Raw genomic sequence first — 20393 nt, 5'->3', positions numbered from 1 at the left:
CAGACCTCAGGAAATGGCCCAAGCTCCGTCCGAACCCATCCGGTCCATCAGGCGCCTGGGACGGAACCAACGATCGGCCGCCTCCCGCGGTGGTGAATGGCGGTCAGAAAGTCCAGGCGAAGAAGAGAGTGATCTGACCATGACAAAGGTTCAATGACTAATTCCTTTAAGTCCAGATCTCTCAACCACTGACCAGAGAGAAAAATCAGGTCCAGGGTGCCACCCCCAATGTGAGTAGGGCCATCAACTACTTGGGTCATGTCCAAGGCCGTCATGGAAGCCATGAACTCCCGAGCTGCCGTCGATGACGAGCCGGACGATGGCAAGTTAAAGTCCCCCATGACTAAAAGTCTGGGGGTCTCAACTGCCACCCCAGCCAGCACCTCCAGGAGCTCGGGCAGGGCAGCTGTCACGCAGCAAGGAGCCAGGTACGTGATCAGCATACCCATCTGACACCTATGACCCCATCTCACAAAGAGGGATTCGCACCCGGCAATCTGAGGTACAGTGGTCTCCCTCGGCTCTAGACTCTCTCTAATCACAACCGCCACCCCCCCCACCCCTACCCTGGGCCCTCGGCTGATGGGATGCACGGAAACCCGGCGGGCACAACTCCACCCGGGGCACGCCTTCAGTGCCCAACCAGGTCTCCGTAATGCCCATAAGGTCCGCGGAACCCCCCTGTATAAGGTCACAAACGAGGGGGGCTTTATTCACCACGGACCGAGCATTGCACAACATCAGCCGGAGGCCCAGGCTCTGAGGATCCTGACCATCCGGGAAACGGGTGAAGTCCAAGGGGTCGGAGCGCGTGATCGCTTTCAAACATCGAGCACGCGCTCCCGTATAATATAATCACATGCTTCACATTATGACTGTTATAGACAATAATCTAATAACTCAAACCTATTACTCAACAAGAACAGAAAATACAATTAAAAATAACATCAAATAGAGATAGATAGATAGATAGATAGATAGATAGATAGATAGATAGATAGATAGATAGATTTTCCTATATTTCCAAATAGTAGTGATTTGATTCTTTTAGTATTCAGATTATATTTACCCAAATAAGTATTCCACGATATTAACTCTGAACAGATTCAACTTTTTAATATCTGTTATTTATTCAAGCAAGTGTCTGATCAATTGTCCATGTCATGAAGCCTACTGGGGAAAAAATGGCATTTCTCTATTTAAAATATAATTCCAAGATCAAAATCTATGTTCTTTAAACATATATACTTATGTTTAATGTATGTTTATCTACATATTTTAATGTTGATGTTATGTATTTGTAAACTTAAAATGCTAGTAGTTTAATCCTTACTACATTGTAAAATACTAAATGCTGTATGTGTTTTATCAGGTTGAATAACATCTCCTACGAAAAATAAAAAGATCACAGATTTGAAAACAATGTCTTAGCCAGTGAATCCCCAGAAATACTTATGAAGCTCTGGAAGAAAGTTATTATACCTTGATAAAAAGTTGCCAAAAGCTCTTCCCAGCTCATATATTTTCACAGCCTTTGTTATATGGGACAAAATAATAATTCTATGTAGCAAGGGCCATAAATTTAGACGTATCATTATAGCTAGATGAAGATATGATGTTCCATCTATTTCAGTAGGCAGAATATTGGTATTCTGCTGGTCAAAACCCAGGCAATGCCTAAATACTCACTGTTTGCTTGCTTACTTCTCTCTCCCCCCCTCCCCCCCCATCTCTCCCTCCCTCCCTCAAAGAAAAAGTCTTGCTAGGATTGCTCTTGGCTCCCCTCCATTTGTATAATGAGCTGCTAGATGCAATGCGCTTACGTCTATCCTCCTCCTATCTGCATTGTACATTTAGAATAAATCCTGTAGAAACTGGCCAGATGTTTCAAGCTATTCTCTGAATGGAGACAGGGAGCCTGAGATGAAGGAAGACGATAAATCCAATTGCATAACCATGTGAATGATGAACAATAGCCTTTTGAAAATGGTCTTATGAGCTGATCTATGGCTAGACATTTGAATCATGTCAACTGCTGGGAGATTTCTGAGCAAAAACTGGACCTCCTGCAGTAAGAAAAGACACATTAAATATCAGACCCACATACAGGTCGATACATTTCTATCCCAACTCTATGCATCTTTACATACAGGCAAGAGTGAGAGATAATGTCCTGCAACAGACTATGGCATGTTAATCAGAATAACTAGGTCACTGAATATGTTTGAGAGATTTGTGTGTTTGTAGATGGGTGATAGGTGAGTCACGGATTGGAGGAAAAACATTCTAACTAATGACAATGCTGTTAAGAGGACTAAAGTGGGCCACTGACTCTATATCCATATTCTATCCGGAGAGTACAGCTAATACTGACATACTGAACACATGCTTTGCTTCACAGATACAATGCAGTGAGCCTGAACACCCAAAAGAAGAGAAGCGGTCATTTCCTCACCACCACCACCACCACCACCACCTTATATAAGGACAAGTATAAAAGGAAAGAACTTCCTATTTACACAAGGGATTGTTTTGTTAACAAGGCTTCCTGGTTCAGTACTCCCTGGATACAGTATGTCTATCCTGAAATAACCAAGAGCTCTAATTTCCATGCTGCATAATTTAGGTTTCTTCATCACTCTTCCTAAATTTTATGGAGCACAGTTAAAACTACACACTCACCAGCTCTGCTCACACTGTGCCATCTTTTTCTTCTATAACATTTGTCTTTCTACATTGAAATGTCTATCAAATACCAGCAGTTTTCACACTTTACTTTTATTTCAAAATGATTAACCTTCCCAGCATGTTCCCAAAAGTCTTAATGTTCACTTATGTACCTAAAACATATTTTCAAAATTAATTCAGAGAACAACATAATTAAAACATTTTTTTAAGGATTTAAGATGACTTATGATCTTTAAAAAGAAGCCGGTTTGTGATTACCGCAGCTAACATGAAATTCAGGTTAAGCTCTCCGTTTTGCCTTAGAGTTGCTGTGAGGTCTCCAGCAAGCTTTGCAACTTTATCTTTCACCCACAAATCTATGACTTTGCATTAGTTGTCAAGGTATCACAGCTTTTGTCTTCCTGTTGTCAAGATTAAAATGGCTACTGCTGGGAAGCAGTGCAAGAGAGATTTAGATTGAGATGCTTAGGTAAGATAGTACAGAAGCCACCCATATGTCTTTCAGAAAGAATTATGGATGTGGAAATTCTTTGAAGTCTTTGAGACTAAGTCAGACTTCAGACTAAGCCACATTTCCATTCAGCTGCAACTTTAATTCAGAGCAAATAATTAAACCCGATGTTATGCTGGATGGAAGCGGAGAGACAAGCACTGGATACAAAGCAATCCTGACAGATGAAAAAGTGAGGATCACAATTAGAAGAAATAGAGAAAACCTTTAGAAAGGTTTGGTAATAAATACTGACTTTAGGAATATTCATTTTTGAAATTCTAGCCTACAGCTCCGCATTACCCTAGAAAGTAATACAGTCTTTTGCATTCTAATTTCACAGGTTAAGAAATGAGCAGCCAGCAGCAAGATCATTTTGTGTGACAGCTGGAATGTCAAACTGCACTATGCTGCTAGTAACTATGCCGCTAGTACAGTTTTGCAATAATTAAGAGGATAAGATTTTGCCAGAGCTACAGTTAAAGTTACTTTACAGCACTATGATACATGTACACACAAGGCTAGCACATTTCTATGAGCTAGAAAGTAATTTGCGCTTATCTGCATAACCGGGTTATTTGCATGATTTCTACATTCCAGCTATGCAATGCAACAGTTTTTATTGGTTGGCTTGCTTCAATAAAATTAAAAAATGGCTTTGTTAATCAGAACTGTGTTCCAATATAATATCCTTAGCTGTTTGATTTTAAAATGAAGTTGAAAAGGCGGAACACACTGAACAACATAAAATAAGAATACATCTTAGACAAGAACACAACTTTCTCATTCTGCAGTTGATTAAATGTATCAGATCAGATTCAGTTTCACATGGTGGAAGGAAAAGGGTTTTGTTTACTAGCCTCATTTGCAGCAATAAATTTAAGAAATCACACAATGTCTTCTTTTATTAACACCAAGGTACTTCTCAGTTCTGCAGAATTAAGGGTAAACAAAAGCAAGTTTCTTCTTTGTACGTCTTACAAAGCATTTAGATTAGTGGCGGATAACTGACTACAAGAGAAAGTGGCAGGAATAGATCACTTAGAAGTCCTAAAGTGTAGTGTAAGTAACTAATAAAGATCTTTACCATTATTGTCTTAATTTCAGTTGAAAAGCTCTAAGAGTATACACTGATTCTATTAAATGTTACAATTTAATTAACAGTTTTATTAAGTGTCTGTATCATTGAATGGCAAAACAGACTAAATTGGAATGGCAAGGCTTTTTCCAAATTCATATTTCCATGATTTGTTGCCAGTCATCTATTATTATTTTTTAATGAAACAGATTCTAAACAAGATAGAAAACATTGGATCTTCTTCTGCGATTTCCCACCAATCTATAACATGAGCAATTCTCAGTCTCCTTCTTCATATAAGCTACTAAATCAGGAGCGGTTAAATCTGGCCTGCGGTGCTGGCCTGGAAATAGTGCTGGCCTAGTCCGCAGTGCCTCTGGCAGCCAAAATGGGGAACATGGCCCCCCCATGCCCCATTTTCGTTCTGGACACCTTCCTGCAGCACCCTGCTCACCAAAACAGGGCGTGGGAGGGCCGCACATGGCACTCCTCATCCCGTTTTGGCCCTCAGGGTGCCAAAGGAGGCATCCGTCCTGTCTCCCCACCCCCCATTGGCCTGCAGAGGAGAACTACAATGCTGATCCGGCCCTCGAAGAAATCCAGTTTGACACTGCTCTCCTAAATCATATATAAAACTTTGGAGGACCACCAAACTTTGGAGGACCACCAAACTTTGGAGGACCACCGGCTTTCGATACCATCGACCATGGTATCCTGCTGTGGCGGTTGGGGGGTTTGGGAGGGGGGGCACCGTTTTTCGGTGGTTCTCCTCCTACCTCTCTGACCGCTCGCAGACGGTGTTGGCAGGAGGTCAGAGGTCGGCCGCACGGCGCCTGACTTATGGGATGCCACAGGGGTCGATCCTCTTGCCTCTCCTGTTCAACATCTATATGAAGCCGCTGGGGGAGATCATCCGTGGTTTTGGGGTGAGTTGTCAACTGTATGCTAATGATACTCAGCTGTACATTTCCACCCCAACGAAGCCGTCGATGTGATGTCCCGGTGCTTGGAGGCCGTTCGGGTCTGGATGGGGACGAACAGGCTTCGACTCAACCCATCCAAGACGGAGTGGCTGTGGATACCAGCGTCCCGGCACAGTCAGCTGGTTCCATCGCTGACTATGGGGGGGCGAGTCGTTGGCCCCCAGGGAGTCGGTTCGCAACTTAGGCGTTCTCCTGGATGTACGGCTGTCTTTAGAAGAACATTTGACAGCCGTCGCCAGGGGAGCTTTTTATCAGGTATGCCTGATTCGCCAGTTGCGTCCCTTCCTGGACCGGGATTCTTTATGCACAGTCACTCATGCCCTCGTTACCTCCTGCCTGGATTACTGCAATGCTCTCTACATGGGGCTCCCCTTGAAGAGCACCCGGAGGCTCCAACTGGTACAGAATGCGGCTGCGCTGGGGATAGAGGGAGCATCTCGTAGTTCCCATATAACACCTCTCCTGCACAGGCGCACTGGCTGCCGGTGGTCTTCTGGGTGCAGTTCAAGGTGTTGGTCATCACCTTTATAGCGCTCCATGGCTTGGGACTGGGATATTTACGGGACCGCCTACTGCCACCAATAGCCTCCCATCGACCTGTGCGCTCTCACAGGGAGGGCCTCCTTAGGGTGCCGTCAGCCAAACAATGTCGGCTGGCGGCTCCCAGGGGAAGAGCATTCTCTGTGGGGGCACCTGCCCTGTGGAATGAACTACCTGTGGGGCTACGCATACTCCCTGACCTCCGGACCTTTAAGCGCGAGCTCAAGACTTTCTTATTTCATCGAGCAGGGCTGGCCTAATGGGAATTTTAATGGGGTTTTATAGGGTTTTTATAATTTTATTCTATTATTTTTAACTCTTAGCCAAATTGAATTAGATTTTTAGTGATATATGGTTTTAATTGCTGTGTTACTGTTTTATTCTGGCTGTACACCGCCCTGAGTCTTCGGAGAAGGGCGGTATAAAAATATAAATAATAAATAAATAAATAAATAAATAAATAAATAAATAAATAAATAAATAAATAAATAAATAAATATAAGCCAGAACATAGCAGCTTAGCCCCTGCAGGCAACAAGGCCCATGTTTTCCCTATTTGGCATATATCTACAAAGTGAATAATACATAATAACATGATGGCAATATTATTATTGTCTTAGTGAATGCTATTTGTTATTGCATATATTGAATAGGATAATTGTAATAAATATAATTGATTTAATCACATTTAAAATCACAAGAGAAATGGCAATCTCCCAAGGTTCCCACCATAGAAAACCTACTTATTTAAGGCACCAACACATCAGAGGCAACCTTTAGAATCCTCCTTGGACTGTATGTTTGTAACCATGGCTATATAATTTTCCAAAAAAAAACAAAAATCTCACCTCCAGTTCCTGCTCCCTCTGCAGGGCAAATTGTTTGAAAGACTTGACAATAAGGCCAGCATTTGAGCAATCATACACAAAAATGGAGGGGCTGCCCATCCACGTTTGTAGATCATATATGGATAACGGGATATATTGAGTGTAGTTCTGTGAAAGAAAAAATAAGTACAGGTATAAGTACAATAAGCAAACAGTCAAAATACATATTTACCTAGGAATCAGTATGGGATTTCTTTGTGTCACATTTTAACTGAAACCAACCTAATTGATACTTCTTGAAACAAGATGTAAAAAAATCCCTTCTTACATATTAAAGTTAGTTTTTGTGTGTGTGTGTGTATGTGTGTGTGTATGTGTGTGTATGTCGGTATCCGTGTTGTGCATAATAAAATTATGTATGAAAAAGGAGGGAGCAAGAAAAATTTAAAAATGGAAATGTTATGAAAAAGCAACCATCCCTACTTTCACATACACATCCAATTACAGAAGCGCTCAAGAAAGAGCAACAATGTTCAGGATGTTCATACAGCTCCTTAGGTATTCTAAATAAAATAAAAATAAGTAGTAGCATCACCTGGACCGTCATGCTACTTCTGATACAGGCGGTAATAATGCAGCCATAATGGTTAGTAATTAAAAATAGCCTAATTTTTCATATATTTTTCTAAAATCCACTAAATGAATTCCCAATCAAATGTCCCTTTATGTTACTGGCTCAATTATAGCAACATCCTCTTTCCAGATTGACAGTTTATCACAAGACTCATTAAACAATTATTGGGAAATCTGTTTACAAATGTAGCCACAAGAGAATATTGGAGTAGCTCAACAGAAAGAACCTCATATAACAATGAATGCAGATGGCACAACAAGATTCCATTGAAACAAGTCCCAGTCAAGTATGTTTTCTAAATATGCTCTCTCTCTATGTATATAGATCCTTAGGCAGTAAAAGAAACAATACTGAAATCACTTCTGATGCGAATATCACATGTTTCCAAGTTGCTTAACTTATCAGAGAATAGATATTTGTAATAAAGTACCAACTTCTAATGGTTCAAGCGTTAAACAAAAATATGTGCTTTATGCTTTAACTTGTTACAAATTATATGGCATAAAACTGAATATCTGAAAATATAAAAACAGAAGAAGCATGAAAAAATAGCATCTTTGTCACATTATTCAGGTTTTCCTTTCCGACTTAGTCCATTCTTTTTCTCTGACTCATAATTCCCCACCATTCACAAACGCGCCACTGAAGATCAGAAGAATAATTCTGAGACTTTTAAAATCCCCCTGAAAATGTATGATTTTAAAACATACAGGAAATAATTGAGAAAAGGAGGGGTTTGGAGAATGCCCATCCCTTCTTTCTCGAGTCCATTAATGTCTCATTAGTCATAAATCTTTGTTTCTTATGTTGTGAAGGTGAATGGAGATACTTCAAAACCTTCAAAGGGATGCCTGTAAGAGAGTATTAGACAGCTGGAACACTGATGAAGAGAGGAAAAATCATGTTATTTAATATTTCCTATTCCCTCTTTGAGATACTGCTGTCCCCTCTGCCAAGAAAGAGAGTTAGGAAGACAAGCAAAAAGAGAGGAAGAGGAAAGGAAAAGATACATACATCTACCATTCTTCTGTCATAGCCCTTTTAATGCTACCACAAACTAGGCACATGGAAGAAAATAACTGCAATTGCCTCCCCATCCCCACCCCATGCTAAATAAACAGAAGAAAAGCAGAAGATTATTACATGATAAATGATCCGAGGCATAAATTCACATGTAAAACTCAGTAAACACCCAGTAAAATTATATGCACATATAACCATGAAGGAGAAAGACATTTAAAAAATGGCCAATTGCAAGGAATGCCAGATGCAACATCAAAAAAAAGAAAAGAAAAGGGGGGATATAGCTGTCAGGGTTCCAAGTAACACCCCCAATGAAAGAAGACTCCGAGGCTAGAAGTTCCTCAAAGTTCCATTTTATCTGAGATGTCATATTGGCACATCTGGGAAAACCCCAATCTGAAAGCTTCCAGGTTTTCCTCATCCAGAAGAAAGTCCAGGGAAAGACTTTCCCTGCACCCACATGTCCATTACATGGTGCGATCAATCGCACCATGTGGAGATGCCTCCCAGTCATGCCACTCCAGGTACAGGCCAAATGTCCTTGACTCTCAGAGAAAGGAATGTTATTATGGCTAGATATCTCCACCACTCCATGCAATTCCCCCCTCCAAGTTTCCCACAGCCCTAGATGTGGCAGCCCTGAAGATCCAAAGAAAAAGATGGCCTCCAGGGCTATTAATGCAGGGGTATTCAGGATGGGAGTTCAACAGTGTCGAAATGGTGAACATTTGAAGTCTCACGCTTTATCTATATGCCTATGCTGCATGTGACACACATGAAAAAGGTTTGGGGTTTTGATCACCAGGTGCAACTGCCATTTTGGTGTTGCTGGCATCACCACCATACTATCACCCCCACCCCACAGATGCCTCTGTAATGAGTGGCTGGAATGCAAAAGTTGGAGCAATGGAAGAAGCTAGAATCACAAAAACTTTTGAGTTTGGTAAACATAGTAAGTCCAGAGGTAGAATACAGGTAGTCCTCATTTAATGATTGTTCAATGACCATACAAAGTCATAATGGCACTGAATGAGTCTTAAGAGTGTTGTAGCCATCTCAGTGTCCCTGCAGTGATGTGATCACAATTCGGGCACTTATCAACTGGCTTATAATTATGGTAGTCACAGTATCCATGGTCATTGTGTGATTGCCATACGCTGCCAACTTCTGACAAGCAACATGAGTGGAGCCGGCAAGAGGCCACAAATGACAATCACATGACATTATACTTAATGACCAGGCAGGATTCGCTTAACAATTGCAGCGGGAACTGCAAAACTGGTCATCCTAAGTGAGCACAATTGTAAGATGTCACACTTTACAACTTTGTTGCTTAGCAATGAAGTTGCCAGTCACAATTACCATCAATAAGAGAGGACTACCTGTAGTATAATTTTTCATAGTCAACACTTGTTTCATGCTATATGAGTATTGGTTATGTATGTAGACGTTACCAAATGGTAAATATTACAATGGCATAGATTTTATAGAACTAGGATATTTCCAGGCGCAGACATTAAAGCACACTGTAAATTACTGGTATAAGTTGAACTAAAAAATTAAAGTAAATCTGGTAGCAAGATATGATCTCAAGAACATAAACTCAAAATATAAAATCAATGTAGGGAATATATTAATTATGCTTAACTTATACAGCAAATGACCCTGAGGGTCAATGGGAAGAAAGGAGAGACATTGTGAACATATTTCAAAACAGAAATGATCCATTTAGCTTCCAGAACAAGCTATCATGCTAGTCATGGAAAAAAGGAAGATGAAAGCCTGGGGCAACAGGGCAATGATTGAACACAGGCTTACAATTTCAAGCAAGGACAAGGAAATGTATTTCAATCAAAAATAACAGAAATTAGGAGAATATAATAATAAAACTAGAATAAAAGATCTTTCTTATGATCAGAAAAATCACAGGCAAATTTGCATCTCGCGTAGGAATACCCAAGGATAACTATGAAAAGAACATTGAACTTACCTGAACGTTCGTTCTATGTACGCTGCGTGAGAGTCCAAGCAATGGGTGATAACCTTGTCTGATTGGCCAGAGCCTGAATTGTAATTTGTTTAGCCATGCCTCCTTCATGTTTAGCTTCAGTTTGTTAACGATGGTCTGGATCTGAAGAAGACGTAACCTATAATGAAAGAACACATACACTCCTGGATCCTGGATCCCATTCATAAATAGGGAGGGATTGGACTCTCAATGCAGCGCACATAGAATGAACATTCAGGTAAATTCAACGTTCTTTCTCCTGTGTGCTGCTTAGAGAGTCCAAGCAATGGGATATGCCCAAGCTAAGTATCCCTAGGTGGGAAATAGAAACATCCAAGGTCCTGTCGACTGGAAGAACCTGCTGCAAGATCCTTCTCCCAAAGACTGCCTTGGCTGAGGCAAACATGTCGAGTTTGTAGTTTCTGATGAAGGGAAAGTGCGATGCCCAAGTGGCCACCCTGCAAATTTCTAGTATAGAAGCTTGTGTGGCCCAAGCCTCTGTTGTGGCTGCACTTCTTGTAGAATGGACTGTAATACGTCCATGTGTTGGTTGGGCCTGAAGATCGTAAGCCAAAAAAATACAGGCCTTGAGCCAGCGACCAATGGTGGATGGGGTCACCTAAGTACCCAGAGACCTGGGCTGAAAAGAGACGAATAACGCCTTAATCTTCTGAAACTGTGCCGTCCTGATGATATATGTGCACAGGGCTCTGCGGACATCCAATGAGTGCCACCGTCATTTCCTGGGATGTTTCAGGTTTGGACAAAAATCCAGTAAGATGACTTCCTGGGCCCGGTGAAACCAGGAATTGATTTTTGGAACGAATGTCAGGACCAGGTGGAGGATAACTCTATCAGGATGAACGATACATAAATCCTTTCTCACGGAGAGAGCCGCCAGTTCAGAAATTCTCCGAGCAGACGTGATGGCTATGAGAAAGGCGACCTTAAAGGTCATGAGTCTGAGACTGGCGGAACTCAATGGCTTAAACAGAGAGTATGTGAGTGCCTGTAACACGAGTGACAGATCCCAAGAAGGGTATCTGTGAACAAGGGGAGGTCATAGATTGGAAGCCCCTTTTAGGAAGCTATGAACCCTCGGGTGGCAAGAGAGGGTTGAAGCTCCTTTGCAGGACAAAATGGTTGCTAATGCGGAGGGTATTAACTGCTAATCCTGCATCTAACCCCTCTTGAAGGAAGTCCAATACCCTAGGTACAGAGGCCGATGTTGGGGCTAGTCCCTTTCTAGTACACCAGAGACAAAAAGAACTCCACATGGTGTCAAATATGCAAGTTGTCAAAGGATGTCTAGAAGCTAGGATGGTAGAAATTACCTTTTTAGAGAATTGGTCCTTTTTCAGGATCTCCCTTTCAAGTGCCAGACAGCCAGTTGAAAGCATTGGGGTTCCAGGTGTAGTATGGTCCCCTGGTTGAGGGAGATCCTGTCTGAAGGAATCCTCAGGGACAGGATATTGATAGGTTTACGAGATCCGTGAACCAGGTTCGTCTGGGCTAATGAGGAGCTATGAGGAGGACTTCCATGCCTTCCTCCAGGATCTTCCTGATGACTCTTGGTATTAGAGGTATCAGGGGAAATGCATACAGTAGGCTGTGGGGCCATGGACAACGTAGGCCGTCCATCCTTTTGGCTCCTGGAGATTGAAATCTGGTGTAAAATCATGGAAGTTGTGCATTCGCTGGGCTGGCAATTGGTCTACTGGGGTCTCCCGAATTTGGTTGACAGTGGTTGAACAGATCTGGATGAAGTTTCTATTCTGCTTGGTTGATGGTCATTCTGCTTAACCAATCTGCCTGGATGTTGGGAATCCCGGAAATGTGTTCCACTCGCAGGGATAGCAGGTGTTTCTCCGCCCATAGACCTATCGCTGCAGCCTCATTCATCAGCGCCCTGGAATGAGTGCCCTCCTGGCGGTTCATGTGCACTTTGACTGTGACATTGTCCATCTGTTGTGTCTTGCCCGCCCTCAGAGCAGCCGGGGCCTTCTTACCTGCTCCCGAACACTGAGGAATGTATGCCTCCCGGCCCAAGTCCTGGCTCCATGCCCACACAAACTGCAGAAGAAGGAGAATCTCCCAGCCCTGACTCCATGCCCAGGCAAACGGAGCAGCTAGACCCCTCCCCCTCCTCCACAGCATGTGAGCCTGAGGAGGGTTTATTCCCAACAGCTGATTGGAGTAATCCTCGCATCAGAAGATTGGAGAGGCGGAGGCAACAGAGGGAAGGGAGGGGCAGGCCTTAATGAGTGCTGAGTCATGGAGCCACACCCCATGGCCTATATAAAGGATCTACTTTCTGGCAGTCTCTGAGTCAGGCAAAAGTCAAACTTATCTTGCTGAAGTCACTTACTGGTCTCCTGCCTGCTCTGAGGACTTTGCTAGGACTTTGGGCAGAGCTGCAGAGGCAAGCCTGATTCGGATTTCCCTGACCCAGCTGTCAGCGGAGGAGTGGGACACGACATCTTGCCTGACTCCCACACATCTACAAGATGGATCAGCAACAGCTGGCGCTGATTGTGCAGCAGCTACAAACAGATAACCAGCAACTGCAACAGCAAGTCGCCCAGCTGGCTGCTCAACTGGCTGCTGGGAATGCCCCAGCAGTCCAACCTCCTCCTCCTCCTCCTCAGCGCCACAGCCCGGTACCGGTGCCGGAGACGTTCTCAGGACGGATGGAGATGTTCCCGCCTTCATGGCCCAGTGCCAGACCTACATGGCAATGCGGCCGGGGACTTTCCAGATGACCGGGCCAGGGTGGCCTTCGTGATGAACCTGTTGTCTGGCCAGGCTGCGAGTGGGCCACGCCTTGGTGCTCAGGGACAGCCCCTTGCTGGCGGACTACCAGGGGTTCTGGGGCACCACGCCTGATGTATGAAGACCCTGTGCGGGCCCAGACGGCTGCCTGGCGCCGGAGAGATCCAACAAGGGCCCCGCCCGGGAGTACATCGCGAATTCGTTGCTGTGCCATGATTCGGACTGGAACGACACGGCACTAGCGGACGCTGCTCAAGAGGGGCCTTCGAAGAGCTCCAGGACGAGCTGGCTCGGTGGAGGCGCCATGACCTCGCTGACCTGGTGCCCTCTGCCTGCGCCGACACCTGCCTCCAGCAACGCCCGCCCTGTCGCCGCCAGCAACCGTCAAAGACCGCCGCCTCCTCGACCCGTGCCGACCCGTCCCGGCCACCCCGCGCCTGTGGCCGCCGAGGAGCCCATGGAGTTAGGAGCGGCCAGGCCTCGCCTGACGGCCCAGGAGCGGAGCCGGAGGCGCCAAGGGGCTGTGCTTGTACTGTGGGAGCCCGCCATTTCGCCGCCGCATGCCCCAGGAAGCGCGGAGCACGACGCCCGTCCCGAATCCCGGCCTGGCCAGTCGGGAATGGGCAGGCCCGGCCCAGGGGAAACCCTAGGCCGGGCACGGACGAAGCCCCCGCCAGACATGGCCGACGTGGACCCCGGGCCCCCTCGGCACCTCATTTTGGACACCCGGTGTGGTGGGTGACCGCCGGAAGGGATCCCGCACACGCGCTGGTGGATTCGGGGCCACCACGAACTTTATGGACCGGGCCTTCGTGGACCATTTTGGTGTCCCTTGGTTCCGTAGACCTCCGATGAGCGTCGAGACCATCGATGGGAGGGAGCTGGTGGCCGGACCCATTAACTTCGCCACGCAGCCCTTGCGCCTTGCCATCGGGGACCACGAGGGGGCGATTCGCTTCTACGTGACGGCGGACCTCCACTTCCCAGTGGTCCTCGGACTGGCCTGGCTGCGGACTCACGACCCTCAGGTGGCCTGGTCGCGAACGCCATCTCGCTTCCCAGCCTGCAGTGTGTCGACCACATCCGCCACACCCGCGCCGCCAGGACGCCTTCACCCGCCGCCGCCGTGCCCCTGAGTTGCAGGACTCGCTGACGCCTTCAGCGAAAAGGAGGCGGACCGCTTACCCCCGCACCGCCCCTACGACTGCCCCGTGGACCTGCAACCCGGCGCCCCGCTGCCCACGGGACGCCTGTATTCCATGTCCGAGCCCAAGTTGGCCGCCCTCAGGGACTTTCTGGACAAAAATCTGGCCCGAGGGTTCATCCGGCCTTCCAAGTCCCCTCTGTCGGGCCCGGTCCTCTTCGTAAAAAAGAAGACGGGGGATTTGCGCCTGTGTTGCGACTACCGCCGCTGAACGCCATCACGGTGCGGAATCGCTACCCCTGCCGCCATCCCGGAGCTGATGGACCGCTGCGGAGGCCTCCATCTTTACCAAGCTCGACCTCCGGGGCCTACAACCTGGTGCGGATGCGTGAAGGGACGAGTGGAAGACGGCGCTCGCACCCGCACGGACACTACGAGTACACGGTCATGCCGTTCGGGCTGACCAACGCCCCCGCCGTCTTCCAACATTTTATGAACGATGTGTTCTGGGACATGTTGGATCGGTTCGTGGTGATCTACCTGGATGACATCCTGGTCTACTCCCGGTCCAGGGAAAGTCACCTCCAGCACCTCCGCCTGGTCCTGCAGCGCCTGCGGGAGCACCAGCTCTACGCCAAGCTGGAGAAGTGCTTTTTCCTCCGTCGCCCATTGAGTTCCTCGGCACATCCTCTCACCCGAGGGATCGCCATGGACCCGCGCAAGGTGGAGGCCCTGAGCAGCTGGGAAGCCCCGCCGGGTGAAGGATGTCCAGCGGCTGCTGGGCTTCGCCAATTACTATCGGACCTTCATCCCGGCTTCGCCACGCTGACGGCCCGCCACCCAGCTCCTTCAGAAGAAGGTCCTGCCCGTGGGGTCCCCGCAGGAGGAAGCCTTCACGGCTCTCAGGAAGGCTTTCACACGGAGCCCATCCTGCGACATCCCGACCCGCACCGCCTTCGTGGTGGAGACGGACGCCCAACGCCGCCTCGGAGCGGTGCTGCTACAGGCCCCGGCGGATGGCGGCACTCTTTTCCCGCGCTACTACTCGCGGAAGCTCAACCCTTCCGAGCGCAACTATACCATCTGGGAAAAGGAGTTGCTGGCTATCAAGGCCGCTCGAGGCGTGGCGGCACCACCTGGAGGGAGCCCGCATCAGGTGGAGGTCCGAACGGACCATCGGAACCTCGAACATCTCACCACGGCTCGGAAGTTGAACCAGCGGCAGATCCGTGGTCGCTGTTCTTGCCCGGTTCAACTTCCGCCACCTATATCCCCAGTGGCCACAACCGAGGGCGGACGCCTGTCCCGTAAGCCGGAGTACCTGAGCGCCAAGACCCTCTTCCTCCACGGACTGTACTGCCGGCGGAAGCCTTGGCCGCCGCCCGGGAACCGTGGACTTACGGGCCCGGTGCGAGGCGCAGCGCCAAGACGCCTGGTCTCAGCAGCGGCGAGCGGAGGCGGGCCCCACGCCTCCGTGGACATTGGAAGACGACGACTCAAGTTCCGGGGCGGTTGTATGTGCCCACGGGCCGCCCGTCCTCGTCCTGACCCAGTGCCACGACAACCCTGCCGCGGGCCATTTCGGGTTTTTCAAGACTCTCAACCTGGTAACGCGGACCTTCTGGTGGCCCCGGGTGCGGCATGATGTCCATGCCTATGTGACGTCCTGCGTGCCGTGCCGGCAAGCCAAGGCCGCCACGGGGGCCCCTCCCGGTCTCCTCCAGCCCTTGCCGACTCCTGACAGGCCCTGGGGGGCGATTTCCATGGACTTCCTGGCGGACCTGCCGCCCTCGGGTTCACCACGGTGCTGGTGGTGGTGGACATGCTCACCAAGATGGCACACTTCATCCCGTGCCGCTGGCTGCCCACCGCCACCAAGACAGCCCGCCTCTTCTTGCAGCACGCCTTCCGCCCACGGCCTGCCGGACAGGGTGGTGTCGGACCGTGGGGTGCAGTTCACGGCCCGCTTTTGGAAGAGCCTGATGGCCGCATTGGAGGTGCAGGTGTGCCTGTCGTCGGCGCACCATCCGGAGACCGACGGCGGGACGGAAAAGGTCATCGGCGCCCTGGAACAGTACCTCCGTGCTTCGTGAACCAACAGCAGGACAACTGGGCCGATTACCTGTCCCTGGCGGAGTTCGTGATTCAACAACTCCCAACACACCTCCACCCAGACCACCCTGCTCCTGGCCAACTTGGGGTACCATCCGCGCTCTTCCTCTGGCGCCCGGACTCCCGGTTCCCGAGACACAGTCCTTTCTCTCCGAGTTGCACGCGTCCAGCAGATGGTGCGCCGGCAGCTGAATCGGGCGAAGGAGGACTACAAGCGGTCGCCGATCGCTCCCGACGGGCAACACCGCTGGTGGTCGGAGACCGCGGTGGCTCTCCACAAAGCATCTCCCGTCCGACCGCCGGCGAAGAAACTGACCACCGTTCATCGGTCCGCTCGCCGAGGCGGTCATCAATCCGTGGCCTACCGATTGACCCTGCCGCTCCATGCGGATCCATCCTGCCTTCCATCGGTCCTGCTGGTCCCTGAGGCCCCGCTGCCTCCTCCGGGCGCCCGGGCGCCACCCGTCGCTGTCGACGAGGACGGGCGGAGGAGTACGAGGTGCACAGCATACGCGACTCCCGCTGGCTGAAGGGGCGCCCAATACCTGGTTGCGTGGCAAGGGTACGGGACCGAGTTCACCTGGGTCAATGCCTCCGACGCCCACGCCTGACCTGGTGCGGGCCTTCCACGAGCAGAACCCGCCCGACCGCATCCCGACTGCCAGCCCCGGGGAAGGGCCCTGCGGTGAGGGATAGTGTTGTGTCTTGCCCGCCTCAGAGCAGCCGGGCCTTCTTACCTGCTCCCAACACTGAGGAATGTATGCCTCAGTCCTGGCTCCATGCCCACACAAACTGCAGAAGGAGCATCTCCCTGCCCCAGCCCTGACTCCATGCCCAGGCAAACGGAGCAGCTAGACCCCTCCCCCTCCTCCACAGCAGGTGAGCCTGAGGAGGGTTTATTACCAACAGCTGATTGGAATGACCCTCGCATCAGAAGATTGGAGAGGCGGAGGCAACAGAGGGAAGGGAGGGGCAGGCCTTAATGAGTGCTGAGTCATGGAGCCACACCCCATGGCCTATATAAAGGATCTACTTTCTGGCAGTCTCTGAGTCAGGCAAAAGTCAAACTTATCTTGCTGAAGTCACTTACTGGTCTCCTGCCTGCTCTGAGGACTTTGCTAGGACTTTGGGCAGAGCTGCAGAGGCAAGCCTGATTCGGATTTCCCTGACCCAGCTGTCAGCGGAGGAGTGGGACACGACACCATCAGTAACAGCACATGGTGCCCTGACAGTTAATTGTGGAAATGGCAGAGCGCCAGATTCCAGCCAATTGATGTCGTTGAGGAGGTCATTTGAAGACCATCGACCCTGGGTTATTTGAGATTGTAGATGAGCGCCCCAACTGAAGAGGCTGGCATCTGTGGTCAGGTGCTCCCTGAAGGAACACCCCTGCTCCATGGCTGCTGACGTCCACCACTCCAAGGATCTGAGTACCTTCAAGGGAACTCTGATCCATCTGGTGGTGTTGCTGAGGCCCACCCATTGACTTGGTAAGAGAAACCATTGAAGAAGGCGAAAATGGAACGTCGCCCAAGGTACAATCTGTAGGCAGGATATCATTTTGCCTAACAATTGGGAAAGAAGCATCAATGGTACCTTTCTGATGGTTCTGACTTGCCTTATGGTGGTGAGGATGCTGGACAGGAGTTCTCGGGAAAGGAATATAAGGCAGGTCTGAGTGTCGATCCTTGCCCCCAGATGGACCAGGTTGGTGGAGGGAGACAAGTGACTCTTCTCCCAATTCACTGTAAGCCCGTGGTCTTGGAGGGTCTGAACCATGATCTGGAGATCTAGACTCGCCTGCTGAGGGGATGATGACAGGACCAATATGTTGTCTAGATAAAATAGCAACCATATGGGTTTTGCCCGCAAGTGGGCGGCCATGACATCCAGAAGTTTTGTGAATGCTCTGGGGGCAGAGGAGAGTCTGAAGGGCAGAGCTTTGTATTGGAAATGTAGTCCCGCATAGGAGAACCTGAGGAATCTCCTGTGAGACAGTCTGATGGGCACGTGTAGATAAGCCTCCCGTAGATCTATTGATGTCAAGAGATCTCCCTGTCTGATGTAACCCAGAATGGTGTGCAGGGATTGCATTTTGAAGTGTTTGTACATTCAGCTTCTTCAGATCTAGGATGGCTCCTCTTCCACCCTATTTCTTTTGCACCAGAAAAAGTACTGAATAGAAGCCGAACCCCTGATGTTGAGGAGGCACCAGTTCTATGGCCTGAATGGCCAGCAGGTGCTGGATTTTGGCTTCCATCAGAAACCTCTTGGTGGTGTCACTTGACAGTGAACATTGGATGAACCTTCAAGGGGGTTCAGAACTGAACTCTACAATAAGGCTGAGAGTCACAGTCTGTAAGGCCCAGACGTCGGTGGTTGGGCGTCATCAGCAATTGGCAAACCTGCCAAGGCAACCGCCTATGGGGCCCTTGTCGTGACAGTCACTTGGTCCGACGGTAAGTTCGGAAGGAGCTCCCCGAAAGGGACGACTGGTTTGTGGTTGTCTAGAGCGATCCCGAAAGGGATGTCTGTCCTATGGCCTGTCCGCTGTTGGTAGAAAGGATCTTTGGTAGACCGAGCTCTGAAACCCTGGATCAGATGCTCGAAAGGGCTGCCTGTAGCATGGAAAACTGGTCCGTCTATCTGCTCATCTGTAGACGTAGGGAAGAACCTTCCTCTTATCTTTATGCTCTACCAAAACAGGGTCTAAGGCTTCCCTGAAGAGAGAGCCTCCCTTAAATGAAGCCACTGATAGTCACCATTTGATTTTCATATCAGTGTGCCAGTGCCTCAATCATAAGAGGCATCTGGAGGTGACATTGGATGTTAAAGCTCGTGAAGCAAATTTTGCCAAATTAAGGATTGCATCTGTGGAATATTCTGCAGCAGCAATCAGCTTATTTATGTCCTGATGCAAGCGGGTATCCTCAGGGAACACCCGGGACTGCATTTGACAATGCCAGATTAGGGAAGTCCTAGAGAAAAAGGACGCTGCTGTGGCAGAACGAATAGCCCAGGTGGCTGCTTGGTGGATCTTAGGAGCAGCAAGCCCCGCCTTCGGTCCTCAGTTTTTAGATCTTCAGCTGAATCGGAAGGATGTTAGACGAAGCCAAGCTGGCCATTGGAACATCAATGGTTAGAAGTTTCAGAAGCTTCTCAAGCTCTTGTTCCACTGTGTACATTTTTCTATCCATACCACTGGGGGCAGAGATGGACCCGGGCTGATTCCACTGTCGTTGTATGACATCAACAAAGAGCTTGGTGATGGAATAGCCTCTTGCTCTGTGACTGGCTCGGTGAAAAGAAGAGCCATGGGATCTTGGGGCTCCGAAGATCCCTCAGGTTGCCCAATAAGCACCCCCATATTGGCTGTTGTTTTTGCCTTGTACAATAAGGTCTTAAATAGATTATGATAGAACAGCCCCGTGGCAGCGGGCTTGTCAGGGATGGCTTTCATCCTCAGAAAGATTATAGTCTGTCACATCCTCTTCTATACTACGTCATTATATTATATATTACTTCTATCTTCTATATTACGACACTATGCTGCGAAGGTGAAGGAGAATGAGGGTCCAATATGTATTCCCTGTCAGAATGTCCCATTGGTGGAAGGGCTCTTAGATTCTGGTCTGCTGCTGGTAACAGAGCCAAAAAACCCTTTGAATAAAGGCAGCATCAATGCCCTTTGAGATAGTCTGGGCAATTATGTCACACAGGTCTTGTGACAATGCAGAGCCTTAGCCTTCCTCCAGGCAGAGCCCCATCCCGGTAGGAGTGAAGGTAGTAGAAGTCTGGGAAGCCCTGTGGTGATGAGAGGGCCCTGGCTCAGGGTTGGTTACCCCAAAAAAGATATCCATGTTTGCTGCCTGAAGCTCCTGTCTGGCAGTAAAATCAGTAGGAGACCAACCAAACAGATCTGACTGGGGTTCCTGAATCAAATTTTCCTTGTCTAAGGGATCAATTGCTTCCCTGCTACAGGCAGGGGTGGAAGGATCCTTGCCAGCCACTGCCCTTTTTTGGGCCTTGTCAAATTGTTTTTCTAAAGCACGTTGTCGCCTCATGGCATCCTTGTCAGATGCAGATGAAGAGGA

The 20393-nt window shown here is 48.6% G+C and overlaps 1 protein-coding gene across 1 annotated transcript in view; it reads right to left on the bottom strand.

Annotated features, from left to right (window-relative positions):
* RPTOR (regulatory associated protein of MTOR complex 1) overlaps nucleotides 1-20393 on the bottom strand; it is a 478109-nt gene that overhangs the window by 284954 nt on the left and 172762 nt on the right. The window contains exon 5 of the mRNA XM_058165601.1: nucleotides 6628-6774. Coding sequence (XP_058021584.1) covers nucleotides 6628-6774 — 147 coding nt within the window. The remainder of the gene's footprint in view (nucleotides 1-6627; nucleotides 6775-20393) is intronic.

Source organism: Ahaetulla prasina, chromosome 2 (genome assembly GCF_028640845.1).
Source record: "Ahaetulla prasina isolate Xishuangbanna chromosome 2, ASM2864084v1, whole genome shotgun sequence".
In the NCBI taxonomy this organism is placed as follows: domain Eukaryota; kingdom Metazoa; phylum Chordata; class Lepidosauria; order Squamata; family Colubridae; genus Ahaetulla; species Ahaetulla prasina.
This window is presented reverse-complemented; position numbering and strand designations above follow the sequence as displayed.